This window comes from Primulina huaijiensis, chromosome 2, assembly GCF_012295235.1.
Source record: "Primulina huaijiensis isolate GDHJ02 chromosome 2, ASM1229523v2, whole genome shotgun sequence".
In the NCBI taxonomy this organism is placed as follows: Eukaryota; Viridiplantae; Streptophyta; class Magnoliopsida; order Lamiales; family Gesneriaceae; genus Primulina; species Primulina huaijiensis.
In genome coordinates, this window is record NC_133307.1 from 2185887 (window position 1) to 2205568 (window position 19682).

A 19682-nucleotide genomic window follows, 5' to 3' on the forward strand; every position below is an offset into this window, starting at 1 on the left:
TTGGAGATGATAAAAGAGAAAAAATATTAAATATTTTGGGATACACAAAAAATAGAAATTGAATAAGTGTTTGTCATACTATGAATTCAGTTTTCAAATTAAATGTATACTATAAAGTTATATTTACCGTTCAAACTTTATAAATGCAATGGATTTTTCTCAAGATAAGAGTACACAAATGTTCCCGTTAAGATATTAAAACAATTAGAAAAATTAAATATATTATTTTTCTGAATGTAATATCAATATGACATTAGTAATTTGATTGATGACAGGATTAACCGATTAGTTTTAAAAAAATTCGTGATTTAACTTTAATTATATATATATATTTTTTAACACTACAGCCTACACAAATGTATTAAAAATAAAATCACATACATCACAAATTTTTCTTTAGAATTAGGGCTGATTTTAAAATTAAAAAGTAAAAATTTAAATATATATTAAAATTGATAAATAATAAAAATTTATTAAATAATAGTATTTATTTTATCGGTTAATTCGATTAGCCGATTTCAAAATTTTGAAAATTGTAACCGAACCGAATTAACCGATATAACCGAATTTTTTTAATTTGAAAACCGAATTCTTGAATATACATGTCTGCTAAGAAATATGGTACAATTTTAAGATTTCCTCCTATATATAGTAGTCATAATATTTTTTCAGTAGTATCATAAAATATATTTTATGTTTTAGTATATTATAATAATATGATTTTGTTCTTATACTTTATTATATTAATATTGTCCAATTAACATAATATTTTGAAATCTTTTAACAAATTATGTGATGTGTAGAGTAGAGAAAAGTGATACTATTGATCCTAGAATAGATTAAGTGGATAATTATAGTAACCAGACTACCTCAAAAAATTTCACCAATTTTCCTTATAATACCACATTTATTAATTATATTGTAAAATTAGATTTTAAGATTTTGTGTTAGTTTAATTTATCGATTATTTAAATATTTTTATAAAAATAATTTAATATAATTTATAAAAGAAATCATTAAATAGTTTTATTTGATAGATTTCTTATTTGAGTTATTTATAAAAAAAAATTATTATTTTTCATGTTAATAATATTATTTTTTATTGTCCAAATGTGAACATATAAATGAATATTATTGGACTTTCTACCAACGACTAGCAATTGCTATGGAGACCTGGTTCTTCATCATCGTTTCTGTGTGTCTCAGCGCTCGTGAGCTCCATTTTCAACCTCTTCAAGAAAAATTTGCCGCCAGGACCGCCAATTCTGCCTCTGGTCGGCGATTTGATATGGCTCCGCCGCCCTGTCTCGGAGTTGGAATTCATCCTCCGCCGCCTCAGAACTCGATATGGCCCCCTCATGATGTTAAGGATCGGCCGTCGGAAGCTAGTATTCATCGCCAGTCACTCCTTAGCCCACCGTGCGCTGATTCAGCATGGTGGCGTGTTTTCCGACAGGCCTGCTCCCCTGTTCACAAGCAAGATTTCTAATAGAACCCTGAAAGAGATTAGCTCCGCCGCGTACGGCCCCACGTGGCGCCTCCTCCGCCGTAATCTCGCACAGGAGATCCTCCATCCCGCTCGGTTGAAGTCGTACTCCAGCTCCCGTCGTTGGGTTCTTTCAATGCTGGTCAACCGCCTCCTCGATGCGTCGAAATCGGAAATCTCTGTGAGGGTAATGGATCATTTCCAGTACGCCATGTTCTGCCTGCTCGTGAACATGTGCTTCGGCGAAAAGCTCCAGGAGAAGCAAATCAAGGGAATCGAATCGGTGCAACGTGGGTTGCTTCTGGGATTCCCCCGATTCAACGTGCTCAACTTCTGGCCTGCATTGGGTAAAATCATTTTCCGCAAACGCTGGAAGGAACTCATTCAGTTACGGAAAGAACAGGAAAACGTATTGCTTCCTCTCATCAGGTCCCGCCTGAAAAGAATCTCTGAACACCAAGAAGACGGCGCAGCAGTATTAGCATATGTAGACACTCTGCTAAACCTGAATCTTCCCGAAGAAAACCGGAAACTAGATGAACCAGAAATTATGCGGCTTTGCAGCGAATTCCTCGCTGCAGGCACGGATACCACATCCACAGCACTGCAATGGATAATGGCTAATCTTGTCAAATACCCCCACATCCAAGCCAAGCTTTACGACGAGATAACCGGAGTCGTGGGTCCGCCGAAAAGCAGTCAGCTGCAATTGGTTGAGGAACAGGACTTGCAGAAAATGCTATACCTGAAAGCAATAGTATTAGAAGGCTTGAGACGGCACCCACCAGGTCATTTCGTTTTACCCCACAAGGTGACACAGGACGTCGAATTGGACGGTTACACGATCCCCTGTAACGCCACGGTGAATTTTATGGTGGCGGATTTGGGTTGGGACCCCAAGGTGTGGAAGGATCCAATGGAATTCAAGCCGGAGAGATTCTTGGCGACAAGTTCGGGAGAGGCTTTCGATATAACAGGGAACAGAGAGATCAAAATGATGCCATTTGGTGCCGGAAGGAGGATCTGTCCAGGCCTTACATTGGCACTACTGCATTTGGAATATTTTGTTGCCAATTTGATTTGGAATTTCGAGTGGATTCCGGAGGAAGGCGACCATGTAGATCTTACTGAGAAGCAAGAATTCACCACTGTCATGAAGAATCCGCTGCGTGCTCGAATTTCTCCTAGAATCTGAATCAATTGATGAAAATCAGAAGGATGTTGGAGGATTAAAAACTTGTATCCTTCTAATGTTATTTTAAATATAATTTCAAAACCATTAATTTGGGAAAAAATAATAATAAACAGACCATCAATGTTTAGACAGATTTTTTCTTATTTTTGTGAGTTCGTTTCCACAAACTATAAAGAAAATGACTTTGGTCGATTATTTTTTAAAGAAAATGACACCCTCGAGCCATGGTCGGAGCCAGCTAAGGTCTAGTGCCGGCACTTGCCTACACTGGGACCAAAAAAAACTATGTATATATTATAATTTTTAGCAAAAAAATTAAGTATATATATTATAATTTTTAGATCAAAAATTTTAAATTTTGATATTCTAATATTGCGTAATTCCCCAAACTTAACTTAAAAAACAACAAAAAAAATTTCTTCAATAATTTATAGATCCAAATTTTAGACTCAAAATTTTTAATTTTTACTTGATAGTATTTTTCTGATTGACAATATGTAATATTCTATACAATTTTTTCTACATAAGCCCCATACCTCTTATGATTTGATTAATAGTCATTTCAATTCATATTACCCAATGTCTCATTTTTTATATTACCAATAAAATCCAGAATTTTATGAAATTTAAGAATCACTTTTTTCATTCAATTGTTTTAATTTTTTTTTTGCAATCGAGAATGAACTCATGCATACTTTTCGTCTGTAAAATTTATATTTTCTATCAGTTTTTGTTTTGATTGTTGGTTTTATACGCAATGTTTTTTTGTCATTTTTCTGGCGTTTCCAATCGATTAAAGATGCTTCTGGCTTTGTGTATCTTGTGTTCTAACCTTAGAACACATTATTTATGGTTTTTGTTTAACAGGTCTTCTTCTTTTTTCTTTTTTTTTTTGCTTTATTAATTGTAGTATATCATTACCTACACTGAATAATGATCCTGACTCCGCCCTTGCCTCGAGCGTATTTGAATTGAACTCAAAGATGTAATTTTCATATAAAAAAATTTGACAAAAGTTAGCCTGGTGGTGCAGAATTTATTTAAGTGTAAATTTTATGTTCTTATGGATGAAATTCTAGGTGAGAGGTCATTCTCAAGAACTAAAAAATGTGGGGGCAAAATGCCAAAAACAACTTTATAGGGTGTCCAAGCGAAATATCAAAATCTTTGTCATCCTGAAAATAGATTATGTTTTTCGAATGTTTTACAAAATGGGGAAAAAATATTTTATAAAATGAATAGAATGATATAATGTTTAAATTTTGATTAATATTTAGTAAAATCATTTCCATTAATGTTGTTAAAATCTGAAAATTAGTGAAATATTTTGACATTTCAAATTATTTCTAAGAGTAGGTCTTTCATAAGACGGTCTTACGGATTTTTATTCGTGAGACGGATCAATCATGTTCATATTTACAATAAAAATTAATATATTTTACATAAAAAGTAATATTTTTTCATGGATGACCCATACAGAATATTCGTTTCACAAAATTGATCCGTGAGACCGTCTCACATAAGTTTTTGTGTTATCTCAATAGTATCTCCATCTCTATTGTTAGATATAGAAAAAACAACAACCAATTAATTATATTTTGAAGTATTTTACTTAAATACACATTTGTCTTATTTCAATAATATAAAAATATAATTATTCTATATTTTGTTCAATTAATTATCTTTTTGATAAAAATAACTAGTTATATAAAATAAATTAATAATAATAATAATAATAATATTTAATTTTTTATTCAAATAATGTAAAAATAATTTTATTTACTAAAATACATTATAATATAATTTAAAACTTAGTGGCCATCTATTTCAAACCTATATTTAATTTAATATAGAATAGTTATATATATACTACATTATTTAACTCAAATATAGGTTTTAAATCTCGACCACTAAGTTTTAAATTATTTTAGTCTGTAATTTTGTAAATATGTTTTATTTATATGATTTGAATAAAAAAAATTATAACATTATTACTATTATTACATATTTGTTTGAATCATACAAAATATAATAATTATTTCATAATTTTTTAAATATAAGTTTCAAACCTGATGCACGATAATTTTTTTAGAATAATAGTAATAATATTATAATTTTTTATTTAAATAATAAAAAATTATATTTATTAAATTACATAATTTAAAAAATTAAAAATTTGGGCCCAAAGTTTGAAACTTGTATCTGATAAAAATATACAATAATTATATATATTTTTATATTATTCAAAACCTTCTTTTACTTTAATGTCTATTTTCAATGTCTGATTTGATAGACGGGTTTGTTCGACTCTACCAAATTATCAAGAAGTTGACATATATGTTAATTAATGTAATAAATTTTGATACATATCAAATTCTCAATGATTTTGAGATATTATCTATATGGGTTGGGTTGAACAAACCTGATACATGAGTCGCGGCTTCTTTTTACTTTTATTTCTTGTATAATTATTCAAGATATGGTTATTTAATATTTCTATTGTAAATATAAAAAAGAATTTAATATTTCTATTGTCAACAAAATCAACCCATTTTACCTTGACAAATCGAACACGTCCTTGGCCTTCATTTTCAATCAACGTTCGCATTTCATTCAAACCCTACACATATTCAGTTCTAGAAGAGAAAAGTAATCAAAATCCCATCTTGAAACTTCTAATACTTAATTTTTAATTCGTATGTTCTCTGCTGGATCTTGAAATTTCTTTAAGTTGATTTTCAATCTAGGTACCCTTTATTGAACTGTTACATGTGCTGATTCTTTTCTTCATTTCCTTCCATGATTTCTTTTCTTCTAGGAGTAACATTAGAGAAAAATACAGGGATATCTGAGTCGAGTGATACTTTTTAGCCATTTTTCAGTATGAACTTATGATTTTTCTCTCTATTTGTGGATATTTAAGCGGATGGGCTATGCTTTGATTTACCGGGAAAAAATATCAAATCAAGCTTGATTCTTTTCATAATTTCTTTGCAAAAAAATTCCCAGAAAGTATGGAAGAAATGAATAAACCTTATGAAAAAGAAAGAGATATTTGAGTGGAGTAATCCGTTTTTAGCTTTCTGTTGTTTGTTCTTTGCACAAAGTTGTGAATTTTTGTCACTTTGGTGATCTTTAGGTAAATGGGCTTTGCCAAAATTAATTCGTGATTGACAACCATTTGAATAATATATTTTTATCATGGTTTTTGAAGTGTACTGAAACTTGCATCTTTTCTTATTTATTTTAGAGTTAAGTGATCAATTATTCGTAGGAAAGAGATGTCATCGATTTTATCTTAATTTATTTTGGAGGAACAAATTTGTGATTAGATTCTTATGTTTTACAGCATCATAAGTTTTCCAACATTACTTATTTGTGTATTTGTAAACAGTATTCTTATAATGGCAAGGAAGATGCTTATTGATGGGGAGCTGGATAAGACCAGTGAACAGGAGATTCATTATGATTTTGATTTGTTTGTGATTGGGGCAGGAAGTGGTGGCGTCCGTGCTTCACGATTTTCGGCTCAAAATGGGGCTAAGGTATAAGAATCGACTAATGTCGCTCTGAGTTTATACATTTGTAACTTTTTATAGATCTACGATCTTGTTCATTAATGTACTGTTGAAGTATCTGAAACTACAAATACCTAATCAGTGCATCCGTTGAAATAATTAAGTTGAAAAGATCTACTAGCTAATCCTTTTGAGTATTTTTGCTTTTGCACCATATAGCATCAGTTGTTTTTATATAGATTATGAGTAGTAAATTTGAGAGTTAGGTCTATTTTTCATTGAGTAGTAATCATGCTTTTGGTTGTCTTCGATGTTCTTGCTATAAAATTTGATTGAAGAAATTTTGTGTCATCAGGTTGGGATATGCGAGCTTCCATTTCATCCTATCAGCTCTGAAGAAGTTGGAGGAGTTGGTGGAACGTAAGTCTGGAATTTTTAGCAACATTAGGTCATGAGCACTGCATCTCCTTTACATCATACATTATTCACTTCACATTTGTCATTGTAAATTTGTCTATATTAAGTGTAGTTTATTTTCCTACATTTTCCCCTCGTAGTTCCCTTGAAACTGTGTTTGATGATATATCTCAACCCTTTTTCCTTAAGCCCTGGGATGCTCTATGTTTTTGTTTCGGTAGTGATGCTGATATAAGGTTTCCCACTTGACGACAATTATGGAATAAACAGATTGAATTGAAGCTGAGAAAATAATGCTATTCATGTTTCAGGTGTGTAATCCGTGGTTGCGTTCCTAAAAAGATTTTGGTCTATGGTGCTTCCTTTGGGCCTGAACTGGAGGTAAGAATGTGACTTAATTATGCGAATATATGATAACTGGTGGCTGTGAACGTCTTTCTATTTTTCTTTGTGCTCTTTACATCAAAATGTTTGTTACAAACTGACGAGACTTGAATGATTACTTAAAAATAAGTATTTCTCTATTTTTTTTTTGAAATTTAAGAAAATATGATTTTATCTCATAAAGAAGGGGAAGTTTCCATAATATTGTAAAACAATCATGTATTTAGTCATAATTAGATCCATTTGAAGCCCTTTAACCTTCTTTTCAGCAACTTCATGACATATATAATGTAAAAAAACATTCGTATTTTTTAACATGGCCATGAACTCGAATAAAGAACTTTAGTTTTGAGAAACCAATTGGTTTCCGGTAGACAAATTAGTTGGACTATTCGACATAATTTGATTGAGTATTTGAGATCCATTGTTTTGCAGGATGCAAGGAATTATGGGTGGGAAGTAAACGAGAGAGTTGATTTCAACTGGAAGAAACTTTTGCATAAAAAGGTTATTTCACATTGTTCTTTCATATTCATTAGGTCGATTATACTTCAAACTCACTAGCTTCCCCTCATGCAACCATTTTTTAATATGATTCTACAGCATATGGATAATGTGCTGATAATCTAGTTTTCTAATCTAGTGACTAACAAAAGACAAAGTGCCAGATAGAGTTCTTATTTAATCAGAAATTGACATCTATCAATTTATGATTGTTAGATCCTATTGAATCTCATCGTGATCACTTGATATTCTGATTTCCTAGTTTGATCCTTTGGGTAAATAAAATTGTGGATTCTCTTAAGCATTATTTCATTTAGTAGGAGGGATGAGATCTTGTAATCATGATTCAGTAATACCCACCCAGATTTTGTGTCATGTTGAACTCCGGATATTTTGATACCAATTATTGTTGAGTTGAATCTATTGTAATAAAGGTTTTTCAGTTGTTTCTTTTGTTTGTCAAGTAAATGCTCCACCATTTTTTCCTACTTACTAAGTTTATGGAAATGGAGAATATACACCTTTGTTGTACATGTTATTTTAATTGATTGATTGATCAGCTGCTTTTGCTAGAACTATTTAAATTGATGGCTTGCCTGATGATACATTTACTAGTATAATTTTTTATATTTGAAATTGTTTTATCTCCTTTAATTTTTAATATGCAGACAGAGGAAATAGTCAGATTAAATGGAGTCTATAAGCGGTTACTTGCAAATGCTGGAGTCAAATTATTTGAAGGAGAGGGAAAAGTTGTTGGTCCGAATGAAGTTGAAGTGATCCAATTGGATGGCACCAAAATAAGTTATTCAGCAAAACACATTTTGATTGCCACTGGAAGTCGTGCTCAACGTCCAGGCATTCCAGGACAGGTATGTGACTATGTGTGCATTTTGTAAAGTTGAACTATTACATATATATCAGTTTCATTTTTAATAAACACCAGTTCTTTGGCCTTGCATTCACGACTTACCTGCATATAAAATTTTTTAGTAGATAAATATACCTGGCAATCGTACAATATATAGTATACAATTTGTCTTTAGTCCAAATTTCAATTTTTGGGTAATTTTCTCTTGGTTATATTATTGAAATTATTCGATTTTCTCCTTCAAATTTTGTGTCTTATATGAATATATGTGGTACGTTTAGGAACTGGCAATAACTTCCGACGAGGCATTAAGCTTGGAAGAGTTACCTAAACGAGCAATTGTTTATGGGGGAGGGTATCCTTTTCTTTTCGTGCTTTGTATTCTTAATCCATTTTGGATGATTAGGATTTCAAGTGACTTGTACTTCTATTTAAAATAGGTACATTGCTGTGGAGTTTGCTTCGATCTGGCGAGGAATGGGTGCAATCGTGGATTTATGTTTCAGAAAAGAGCTTCCGTTAAGGTTATAAACTCTTTCACCTTTTAATTTTCTAGCTTCCTCTTGTCGGAGGAGCCTCTGAGATTTGACTATATTCATGGCTATGTACATAGATTAAGACATTTATATGGTGGCTATCTACATAGATTAAGACATTTGTGTGGTTAGTATTTATATGCATAGATTTTGTACACTACAAATTGTTGATATGGAAAACAATAGCATATGGTCCGTGGACATTTTAACGGATTCATTAAGTCTCACGTGATCCCTCTATAAACTTTTCTCAGAGGTTTTGATGATGAGATGCGAGCAGTGGTTGCAAGAAATCTTGAAGGCAGGGGTGTGAACTTGCATCCCAGGACATCTATAACTGAGGTTCTCCCTTTCTTTCTTTGTTTAATTGAACAAAAACATGTTTCTATACCATAAATATATATAGATATATGTATATTTTTTCATGTGTATATATAGAAAGCAGATGAAAAAAGAAACTATTGTATTGCTATTTTTATGCTCCATCTTTTGGTTCCTTCTGTTCTGTTTGGCATCACAGCACACGCATTTTCTTTAAACATTTGCCACTTTGATTTGGTGATGCAGCTGGTGAAGACAGATAATGGAATAAAAGTTCGCACTGACCATGGTGAAGAGTTGATTGCAGATGTGGTACTCCTTGCCACTGGTAATTTTTTGCAAGTGCCACTGAATAAGACTAGATGTGATATATTCTCTTTAATTTGAACCAGAATATCTATTTTTATTGTTATGCTTCATGCTAATGATGAATTTGCCGGTAGTTTAGGAACAATGTTCTCTCTTCTATGGGATCATGCACAAAAGTTTAACAGTTATCCTTAATTTACTCAATTTGATTTATAATAAACTTGACTACATGTCCATAATATAAGTTGCAGATGCAATATGCTTTATTTTTTAGATCGTATTTTTTTCCTAGATTGATCATCATAGTTCAGTTTTATGCTTTTGACACATGAATTTCACAAACTTAGTTAGCATATTTGCTATCTCCAAAAGTTAAAAGCAAGTTTTTGTAGTCATTCTGAGATATGTGACACATGTTCATTTATCTATTTGTCAATATCTCTACTATATATATAGTCTCTTTATGGTGTATTAATAATTAATATCTTAATATGTCTAGTTTTTGTCTATTTGATTTTTTTTTTCATTTTCGTAAATACCACTCAATCCAATGATGGTATGGGATACTAAATTTTTTAGTATATTAATATTTAATCTTTTGATGTGTTTTATAGTACTGATCGGTGTGATTGGAAAGATATCATTGATTGCTCAATCCACACTCAACCTACGCACTAAACACCATGTAATTAATTACACTATATAGTTAAATATATCTATCGACTTTTTATAACTAATGTTATATAGGGTTAATTATATATGTCTCCCCCAAAGTTTGTCATATTAATAAAAAAAACTCAACTATATTTAAATATTACATACACCTCCCAGCCCTTGATAAAAGAATTATGCATTTAATTTTGTTATTTAGAATATCGACATTTATCTATCTATTTCTGTGTTCTTCCATTAAAGCCTTTAACTATTCGTTACTTTTACGACTGATAATTTATTTTTTCAATGTGATACTTCAGTATTGTGTGCTATAATTATCACTAATATTTTATAGAAATTAATTCCAAAAATAGGTCTTTCCCAATTTACAACACATGTAATAAATAATAAAATATTATCTGGTTGACCAAAAGACATATTGAGTAACTACTTTTGTCTCTGTGTAGTGTTTCTTTTATTTCTTAAATATCCCTCCATGTATTGTTCTCTTGATTTGTTGAACTTTTGGACATGTCTACATATTTTCCTTCACCTATGTCTCTTGATGAGAGGTTGACGATTATAGTTTTCTCATTAATTACAGGAAGGGCCCCTAATACAAAGAGGCTAAACCTGGAATCTGTCGGTGTTGAGCTCGACAAAAAGACAGGAGCCGTTAAGGTTGGTTGGGATCTATCGAATTTTCTTCCATATTCTTTTCATGGTTTCTTATAAAAGGGTAAACAGTCAGTGAACTTCTGAGTGATGAAATGTTTAAAACTCAAATATCTTATTTTGAAAGCATGGATCATGTTAGGTCTGAATTGTATTAGTCCGAGTGGTACTGAAAATCGTTGTATGCATGTCTTTTATATGCTCCATCAGTCCATGAACTCAGTGAATGGCTAAGTTGAGTCCATGCAGTTTTTATGGAGAGGCTTTTCTTGTTTTCCCCCCTACTTCATTTACTGAGTATTTCCTTTTGCTTGATATTTTGATATTGTTGATTGCACGATACATAATCGTATTTATTTGAGGTGTTCAGAGTTTTACTTACCCTTTACAATCCCAGGTTGATGCATACTCTCGTACCAACCTACCTAGCATATGGGCCATTGGTGATGTTACGAACAGAATGAACCTCACCCCTGTTGCCTTAATGGAAGGAACCTGTTTTGCTGTATGCTTTTTCTAAACTGTCAATGCTTTTCTCTGAATTTTTTCTCCAAATAAGGTTGGATAGGCGTGATTTATAGTTCATTATTTCATTTTTCACCAAACTGTTCCTTCCAGAAAACTGTTTTTGGTGGACAGCCTACTAAACCTGATCATGACAATGTTCCTTGTGCTGTGTTCTGGTACTACCATCTTTCCCTGGCCACATATTTCATTCTTTATTTTTTTATCCTTTCTTCATCTTTTTCGGGTGCATGAGATTTTGTATTAAAATTTTGTCGTGACTCATCTATATCTGATTTTACCTATGAAGATGTGATAATGATACCATCAGTTGCATCCATTCCAATGCAGTTTACTGTTGCCTTACCGATTGTTGCATGAAACATCGTGGATAGTACATTGTGCTTGTATATTTGGTTAATGATCAATTGTATGATGTTCAAAATTGCATTTTGTGTTTCTTTTCAGCATACCACCTCTATCTGTTGTCGGTCTAAGTGAGGAGCAGGCAATAGAGCAAGCAAATGGTGATGTTTTGGTTTTCACATCAACGTTTAACCCAATGAAGAACACCGTGTCTGGGTATGTCTTTTTGGCGTTGGTTTTTTGTGTTAAAAAAGATTGTTTTTTAAAAAATGTGTTAAAAATTATTTTGATACTCGACAAAGGTAAATTGTCTCCTGAATGGCCTACTAATTCATCTTGTTGGTAATGTAATTTTTAAGCAGTATTAAATATAATGAAAGAAATACCAAAATGACTCCAGATTTACATGATTCAGCTATGAGAACCTGCATCCACGATATAATAGCTTCCGTTAATATGTCATAGATTAGAATACAATCATCACCTATTCATTTGGAAGTTTTGTTAGATAAATAAGATAGAATATCTGTTCTGTGACTGAATTTCAGTAAATTATTATTAGAAATACATTATAATCTTAATAATGTAAAATCTGATTCAAATTATATTGTTTAGTTTTGACAGTTGAATTGATCTAAATCGTAACTATGAAATAGCTGCCTTATTTTCATCCAGGAGCACATAATGTATCCAATGATTTATTGATGCTTGGTGGTGAAAATTTTATGTTTTGTTTACACTTCAGAAACTAAAGAGTTTACATCATTCAGTTCTCTTGGATTTGGAATGCATTTTATAATAGTGTCATAGTTATAAAAATGATATCCGGCTCTTCCATCGTGTAGACGGCTAGAGAAGACGATTATGAAACTTATTGTGGATGCTGAGACTGATAAAGTTCTTGGAGCATCCATGTGTGGCCCGGATGCACCTGAAATCATGCAGGTTTTAATTTGGCTGAATCCTCTTTATAGATCATCATGATAAATATGTGATATCCAATTGGAGTTTGTTTTCCACTGCGTGCTCTTGATTAATTTACCGTCACCAAATCATGTTTAAGATTGAAAGTTGAAATCTCCTTTTTTTTAAAAAAAAATTTGCGAATAATATATTTCGTGATCTTATTCGTGCTTTTTGTATGTATCGTTGAGTAAATTTGCTGTGAATGAGAGACTTCGGTTCTTTTATTTCTCGAAACAAGTGCAGATAAAGTTTAATTTAGGTTACGTTGTTTACGTTCACTGACGTATCATGTTAAACCTGAGAAAGGTAAGACATGAAAACGTGGGAAGCTTTCCCTTTTCTGTATCAACCATATAGTTTAGTTCTTCATCCCAGTTAGCCCGAAGCTGGCTACTGTCAGCTTCATCATCTTTGACATCAATTTAATTTTGTTCCTTTTTCCCTCTACTTTCTTCGATTGTCTTTAACTTGCGCAAGAAATTTTTGACATCTAGTCCGAATTTTCTTTTCAATCACCGCCATATATTAGGGAAAATGATGGACAGTGTTCAATGTTTCCAACTTTACTCTCACCATTGGAACTCAATGTTGATCCCATCGTGTTGTTCGTTTCTGAATTACTGTTAACTTTTTGGTGTTTCGTTGCAGGGAATTGCCATTGCAATCAAATGTGGAGCTACCAAAGAGCAATTTGATAGTACTGTAAGTTTAACCAACTTTATAGGAGATCCTTTTTCTGCTTGTTTTCCATCTAGTTCTGTTCAAGAGCCAACAAGAATCAGCACCTCACAGTGAAAAATTAATAGAATACGGTAACTTTTATGTTTATTTTCCTTGCATAAATAATTACTATGAACCTTTATAGATAAGCACGAGCTTTATCCGATACTTTAGGATGTCCAATATTTGTAGTTTTCAAGTTCAAATACTTCAAGTAACCATTCCATTGCTCGACAGAGAAGTATTGATTTTTGTTTCAACCACAGAATAGCTACAATGCTAACAGTAATGAAGAACAAAAGATTCAAGCAATATACTGGAATATAATGGCATTGTATGAATCTATTCCCCGAGTTTTTACTTTGTACAAGAGAACAATCTCTCCTCTCCCTAGTACTGATAAAATGAAAATTGACCCAATGCCATAACCTTTTCCCCTTTGCACTATATTCCCCCTTTCTCACATGTCCCTGTTTCCAAATCCTTCTAGAATAAGGGTGATGCGGCTCACTACAATTTTACTAAATGGGTGTGAGTAGGAATTATTCTAGTTGGTATATGTAGTACAGTTTTCGAATTGTGACACATAGCGAACTCCCGGTGCAAGGTTAGGCAAGAAGCATCGAGGGACTGGGAGGTTTATGCGAACGACAATTGTTGTTGGTGACTTGGTGTCACACTGTACCACAAATGAAATGTGGTGATCTGATGACGATAACAATGTTACACAACAATGGAAATGCGGTGATTTGGTTGATTTATCCATTGTTGTCCCATGCAGTTTTGAAATGAATACATACTTCTGATGATTTGATGATTTTGTTATGGATTCTTTGACAAATCTCTCCATTAGCCACACGTCGCTAACTTGTCATTTTCGTTCAGGTTGGCATACATCCATCTGCTGCAGAAGAATTCGTCACCATGCGTTCTGTGACCAGACGGGTATCTGCTGGTAAACCGAAGAAAAACCTCTAGACTTTAACATATTCTGAGTAAACAAAGCGAACATTGTTTTTGGGCACAAATATATCACCGGAGATTGACCAAAACATACCGAAGAGGCATTTGATTCGAATTGTGAAACATTGATTGTGATTTTTTTTAGCTTGATGTTGTTATAGAGAACTTACACAGAAACATGATAGCCACACAATATGGCAAACCGCAGTTGGTTTGATAACTTACATTTTAGAAACAGACTTAAAGGATTGGTTTTATATAGTTCTGGCTTCGAGTTAGTGTTTATGTTTGGTACTTGAGTGTGTCTGAACCAAAACAGGAGGAACCAACTTTCTAAAACCAGAATTTAAACACTTCGAATCAGGATCCACTTTGACAGTCTTTGTTCTAAAGTTGGAGTCAAGGTCGAGGATTGGTTTAAGATATATAAAAAAAAAAGAAAGAAATGCAAAAGCCTAAATTATGATCATCTTTCTTGACTCATTATTTTAAATAAAATATCTAATATTAATGTGCGTATTTATACTCAGACATTGCGTCTTATAATTGCATTTATTCCCAACTGATATGATATTTCTTAATTTCCAAAAAACACTCGTTACAATCAACTTATACATCTTAATTAATTTTCACTGAGAATTATTAATACACTTCATATTTTATTTGATAGGCTGCATGTGAATTACATTAATCATAAATAGCTCACGAGTAGCTCGATTAAAACGATTCAACCTCAGTTTTGACTGAGTTTGAGTACATCGGTTTCCTTTTTGAGTTGAGCTTAAATTTTATTTTTATCAGATGAAGTAGTAAGTTTTTTGTTTTATTATTAATTATACATTCTAAATTAATTTTAGGTAAAAAAAAGGATATTATATTTGACAACAACAGTAACTCAATCATTATTCAGTCAAAAATTAAGTTAAAAAAGGTGACAATGGCATTTTTATGTCTCTTTATATATAATACTCAAATTATCTACACTACAAAAAGTTGTTTGAATTGATAATAATCATGAAAATAATTAAATACTAAAATAATCAATATTATTACCCAATTAAAATAAAAATAATCTATGTTTTATCACCCACACTATCAAGGTATATCTTTACTGTTCATGGTTATCAAATCTATGTTTCTTATTTTTCCCATCCTAATTTAACTAAAAAAATTAATTTTATCTAATAAAAATAAAATATAATATACAATAAAAATTCAAGAATAATATTTTAAAAATTCAATTAACATAATTACATAGAAATTTAATAAACCAAAAGCCACACGTAGTTGCTTTGTCGACCATACCTCTCTTTCCCCCAAAATTCCCTGAATTTTCTTCTTACGTTGAACATATTCACTTGCGCTTACAAACTTGATTTCATCTTCCAAAAGCAGATCTTCTAACCCTTGTACAATCTCCAAATTTTTTTGCTGAAATCAACTTGAGACTTCAAGAATCTAGAGGCCCATTTGCTGAGCTGAGAATTAATCATGTCTCAAAACTACGATAACTGGGAGAGATTGGTGCGAGCAGTGATGCGCGACGAGGAGAACAGGCGAATTGCTATGAGGCCTTCAATGGAGTCCGTCAGCTATATCAGTTCTGCGTCATCCAGTTTCCGGGCTAGTTCTGCCTACAATTCTCCCATCGTTAATGGGTCATTTTCTTTCAGTCAGACATTCGAGTTCCCCGCTGTTAACCCGAATGATCATGAAACAATGGCGAGATCAGAGCCTCTGGTAAGTCCTTTTTTCGTTCCAAGTACGATCCATATCTGCTCAAAGAGTTTGAGAGGTAACTTTGATATAATAAATTTTCAACGTACAATATTTATTTTTTAAATTATTGATTTTTTAAAGAATTGTTAATTTTTTTATATTAAGAAAATTTTAAATTTTCTACCAACTTAGTTTTAAATTTATAAATTTATTTGTAAATAAAAATATTTGATCAAATATTTATTATTAAAATAATTTATTGAAATCTATTTGGACATGTTTAAATATTTTTTTATTGTTATTAATCTCATTAATTTTTATCATGTGATATTTATTTTATGAAATATTTACATATTTTAAATAATTATTTATTTTATAAAATAATTAATAGTTTACGTAATTTCTAAAATTAAATTTAAATATTTAAAATCACAAAACATACTTATTATATATTTATATAATATTTTATTATTATTATTACGTGTTTAACTTAACAGGGTTGATTTGGATTTGGGTTCATAATCTTCGGGTTGGTCAATTTCAATTTCAATCTGACCCGAACCCACCCAAATTTGACACCCCTAACTTAGGTCGATTTCGAGTTTAGTCGAGATAAGAATATTATTTTTTAGTTTTAATTCCACAAACTTTTCAAATATTGTTTTGATACACTAACTTTAAATTTTTTGTATTTTTTAGTTCAATTTTTGATTAGAAATCAGACAAATGAGTAAATGTCGTGATAATATTTTTTAATATCACGTCAGTATTTCCGATTTCAAGTTTTTGTTTTGACAAAATAGCACAAAACTTTAAAAAAATTGAAAGTTGTCTACCAAAATCCAAAATTTATATTTTTTTAATGTAATTTCTGGAAGTTTTTCTCAACAACTCACATTAAATTTTAAAAGTTTTTGACTGATGGTGACATCCTTGTGTTACTGGCTCATCTCCTTCCTCTTTCTCCAATTTTCAACACTTCTATTCATTTAAATGAAGGGTTTACTATAACATATACATTGATCTCCTAAAACTATATCATTTAGTTTTTTTTTTTTTAAACATAAATCTTAAGCAATTTTTTTGTAACATTCAAGAAGAAAATGATCAATGGTTTGATTTTTGTTAAAATTTGAGTCGATGCTATCATTGCTTCAATCATGACAAACCTCTTAGATAGACGTCCTTTCTAACAAACAAAATTCGTCGAATTTTTCGTGTTGTTTCAGTATTTTGTTAATATATGCAGGGTGGACGCCGAACGAAAGGTGTGATCACCCCTCTTATATATATGGAAAAGATTAAAATTTTACGTGTAATTTTTCAAATATACCGAGTTTTGCAAGTAGTTACGTTTTGGATCGTCTAGCCCCTCTCCCTTGGTTTTCTAGGTTCCCCGTCGTATATTATGACTAATGCAAGTGCAAATTTATCGAGCTTTGAAACAGAGAGTCTTTGTGGACCAAAGAACTGGAAAGAGTTGTTATGTGGTTGGAGCTAGAGGACTTGAAATTTCATCAGTTGAAGATTCTCAATCTTGGAAATGGACAACTCAAACTGATTCCAGGTTCTAGTTGATATCTTATGTTAGATTTGTGTTTTCACTTTTTCTTGGAATAGAATTTTTTAAAATTTGAAATGATTTAAAGAAACTTAATTCCCACTAAGAAGTACATTCAGAATTAAAATTAGGAATAAAAATTATGATCATAAGAGATCCATTTCTCTTAACATAGCATAAGAATTCTGGTTTGGAAAATTTGTGAAAGTGTGAGACTAATCCTTAGACAGAAGCACGGTATAGTAATTTGTTAGAACCTAGCATAAACAGAAACAAGGACAATCATATTTGTTTAACGATTCAATTCAATATTTTCTTTGGGAGATATTGGAAGAATTCTAAAGGTTGTCCATCGACTCAAATATTGCATGTATGAGATAGGGATGTAGGGAGAGGGGGGGGGGTGTGGAAAGCTAAGATTCACCAAGAACTTTTGATAGAAAAATCAATCCCTCTTTTTTCAATGATTCTGAATTGCTGAAACTGGCTGTGCCAAAAGTTCAAGATTGTTGGATGTGGTTCAAACAGAAGTTATTGATTTAACTCATATCTAGATGTTTATACCGGAGAATGTATGCCCGAAAACAATATCCAAAACGTACATATGCAAGTTAGTTGGGTATTAGGCAAAAAGGCATCAATGAACAACTTAAAGAAATGCATGTGTCCTTGCAAACCAGGAGTTTTGAACCTTTGACCCTGTGTTCTGATTCCATATTGAAACTGCTATTCCCAAATTTTCGAGCTCATTTGAGGTAGTTGAACCATTTGTTTATAATTAATGCATCCCACACATGTAAACTAGAAAGCACAAAATGCACGCCTTGAATGCCTAGACCTCGTCCCAAACCCGAGACCTCGTCCCAGGATTTAGCGGGAAGACTTTATACTGACCCCTGAAACTGCTTGTTCCAAAAGCTTGATTTCACATGAGGTGTGTCCTGAACAATATCCTGAACAATATTTTATATTCTAACGATAAGAATTAGGATTACTGATGAAAAATAGGTCTTTCCCAATTTACTAACGATAAGCACAAAATGCATGCCTTAGTGTGGTTATTTGAGTAAAATGCCATTTCATGTAAAAGTATTCCAATTTATAAATTCCTGAATTTCCTAAAAATTATGTTTTGTATATTTTCAAAACATAATAAGTTGTTCATTTAAAAAATTACTGTTCCAACATCTAATTCTGCTTATTTTCCCCCCCAAGTAGTGACAGATTCTTAGATGTGGCAGAGCTTCAAGCAGTATGGTGGCTGGATATCCGCTGCAAGATCCGATCACAGGTCTTTCCCCAAAGGAGAACGTATGAAGCCCATCTAATATACAAACTAGCCAAAAAACTGAAGGGTCTTGAATCAGCCAAGGCAATGGTCCGGTTCATTAACGATGAGACCGAAAAAGATGCTGAAAAACGAGCCTGTATCGTGCACTTTGACCCAGAGGAGAACAGGAGAGGCTCGACTGTGGTCAAGAGAGATGACGGGTGGATGGAGGTAGAAATGGGAAGATTTTACATTGGTCAAGGAGAAAACGGGGAGGTGGAGGCTCGGCTGTTCGAGAAGAGTTGGAACTTTTTGAAAAGCGGCCTTATTGTTGGAGGCGTGGAGTTCCGACCATCGTTTAGATATAGTGACAATCCAATTGTTTCCAAACAATGCCTATCAAGAATCGTGATGGCGTAATCTGTTGAAAAAGATTTATCAAGTTATAAAATCTTATTCTTTTTAGTGGCACATAATTATAAGATTTAATTATGCACAAATTTTATGTTATCTACTTGTCTGTAAAGATTTAGATGTGTAAAGATTTAAACTTAATCGATCATGGTACAAGTTTTCTATAAATAGTAGTATTTGTGATTTCTAAACATACACACCAAAAGTTACACAAAACCATTAATTTTGAAGTTTGGAGTATTTAGAAGATTCTCAAACAACTTGAAGAAATTCAAATGAGGTGTTCATAGCATTCTTCATATTCAATGGCTGGATAAAACAATCGATCT

The 19682-nt window shown here is 32.1% G+C and overlaps 2 protein-coding genes and 1 pseudogene across 7 annotated transcripts; all 3 read left to right on the top strand.

Annotated features, from left to right (window-relative positions):
• The first annotated feature begins 1165 nt into the window (after window positions 1-1165).
• LOC140963785 (cytochrome P450 89A2-like) lies at window positions 1166-2707 on the top strand (annotated as a pseudogene).
• A 2510-nt stretch (window positions 2708-5217) lies between these two features.
• On the top strand, window positions 5218-14674 carry LOC140963739 (glutathione reductase, chloroplastic). 4 transcript variants are annotated; one of them, XM_073423139.1, is made up of 17 exons: window positions 5218-5330; window positions 6076-6226; window positions 6555-6619; window positions 6928-6997; window positions 7436-7507; window positions 8173-8376; window positions 8657-8730; window positions 8816-8899; window positions 9166-9253; window positions 9479-9560; window positions 10800-10876; window positions 11268-11375; window positions 11489-11553; window positions 11843-11956; window positions 12586-12685; window positions 13355-13408; window positions 14312-14674. In XM_073423139.1, exons 2-17 carry the CDS (start codon window positions 6086-6088, stop codon window positions 14402-14404), a joined length of 1491 nt encoding a protein of 496 aa, XP_073279240.1. In that variant the 5' UTR covers window positions 5218-5330; window positions 6076-6085; the 3' UTR covers window positions 14405-14674. The 4 variants fall into 4 exon arrangements, with proteins under 4 accessions (XP_073279240.1, XP_073279232.1, XP_073279224.1 ...); XM_073423131.1 differs by having other exon boundaries at window positions 5222-5377; XM_073423123.1 differs by having other exon boundaries at window positions 5224-5428.
• A 979-nt stretch (window positions 14675-15653) lies between these two features.
• On the top strand, window positions 15654-19471 carry LOC140963764 (putative F-box protein PP2-B12). Of its 3 annotated transcripts, none has more exons than XM_073423157.1 (3): window positions 15654-16129; window positions 17557-17675; window positions 18885-19471. In XM_073423157.1, the coding sequence occupies exons 1-3, from the start codon at window positions 15881-15883 to the stop codon at window positions 19357-19359; spliced, it is 843 nt and encodes a 280-aa protein (XP_073279258.1). In that variant the 5' UTR covers window positions 15654-15880; the 3' UTR covers window positions 19360-19471. The 3 variants fall into 3 exon arrangements, with proteins under 3 accessions (XP_073279258.1, XP_073279273.1, XP_073279266.1); XM_073423172.1 differs by having other exon boundaries at window positions 18894-19471; XM_073423165.1 differs by having other exon boundaries at window positions 15657-16129; window positions 18888-19470.
• Window positions 19472-19682: the final 211 nt, after the last annotated feature.

Coding starts and splice junctions, on each gene's coding strand:
- LOC140963739 (XM_073423139.1), top strand. CDS start 6,086: ATGGCAAGGAAGATGCTTATTGATGGGGAGCTGGATAAGACCAGTGAA. Junction 8,900..9,165: donor AGAAAAGAGCTTCCGTTAAG/GTTATAAACTCT, acceptor AACTTTTCTCAG/AGGTTTTGATGATGAGATGC. Junction 10,877..11,267: donor AAAAGACAGGAGCCGTTAAG/GTTGGTTGGGAT, acceptor TTACAATCCCAG/GTTGATGCATACTCTCGTAC.
- LOC140963764 (XM_073423157.1), top strand. CDS start 15,881: ATGTCTCAAAACTACGATAACTGGGAGAGATTGGTGCGAGCAGTGATG. Junction 16,130..17,556: donor TGGCGAGATCAGAGCCTCTG/GTAAGTCCTTTT, acceptor GCTTTGAAACAG/AGAGTCTTTGTGGACCAAAG. Junction 17,676..18,884: donor ACAACTCAAACTGATTCCAG/GTTCTAGTTGAT, acceptor TTCCCCCCCAAG/TAGTGACAGATTCTTAGATG.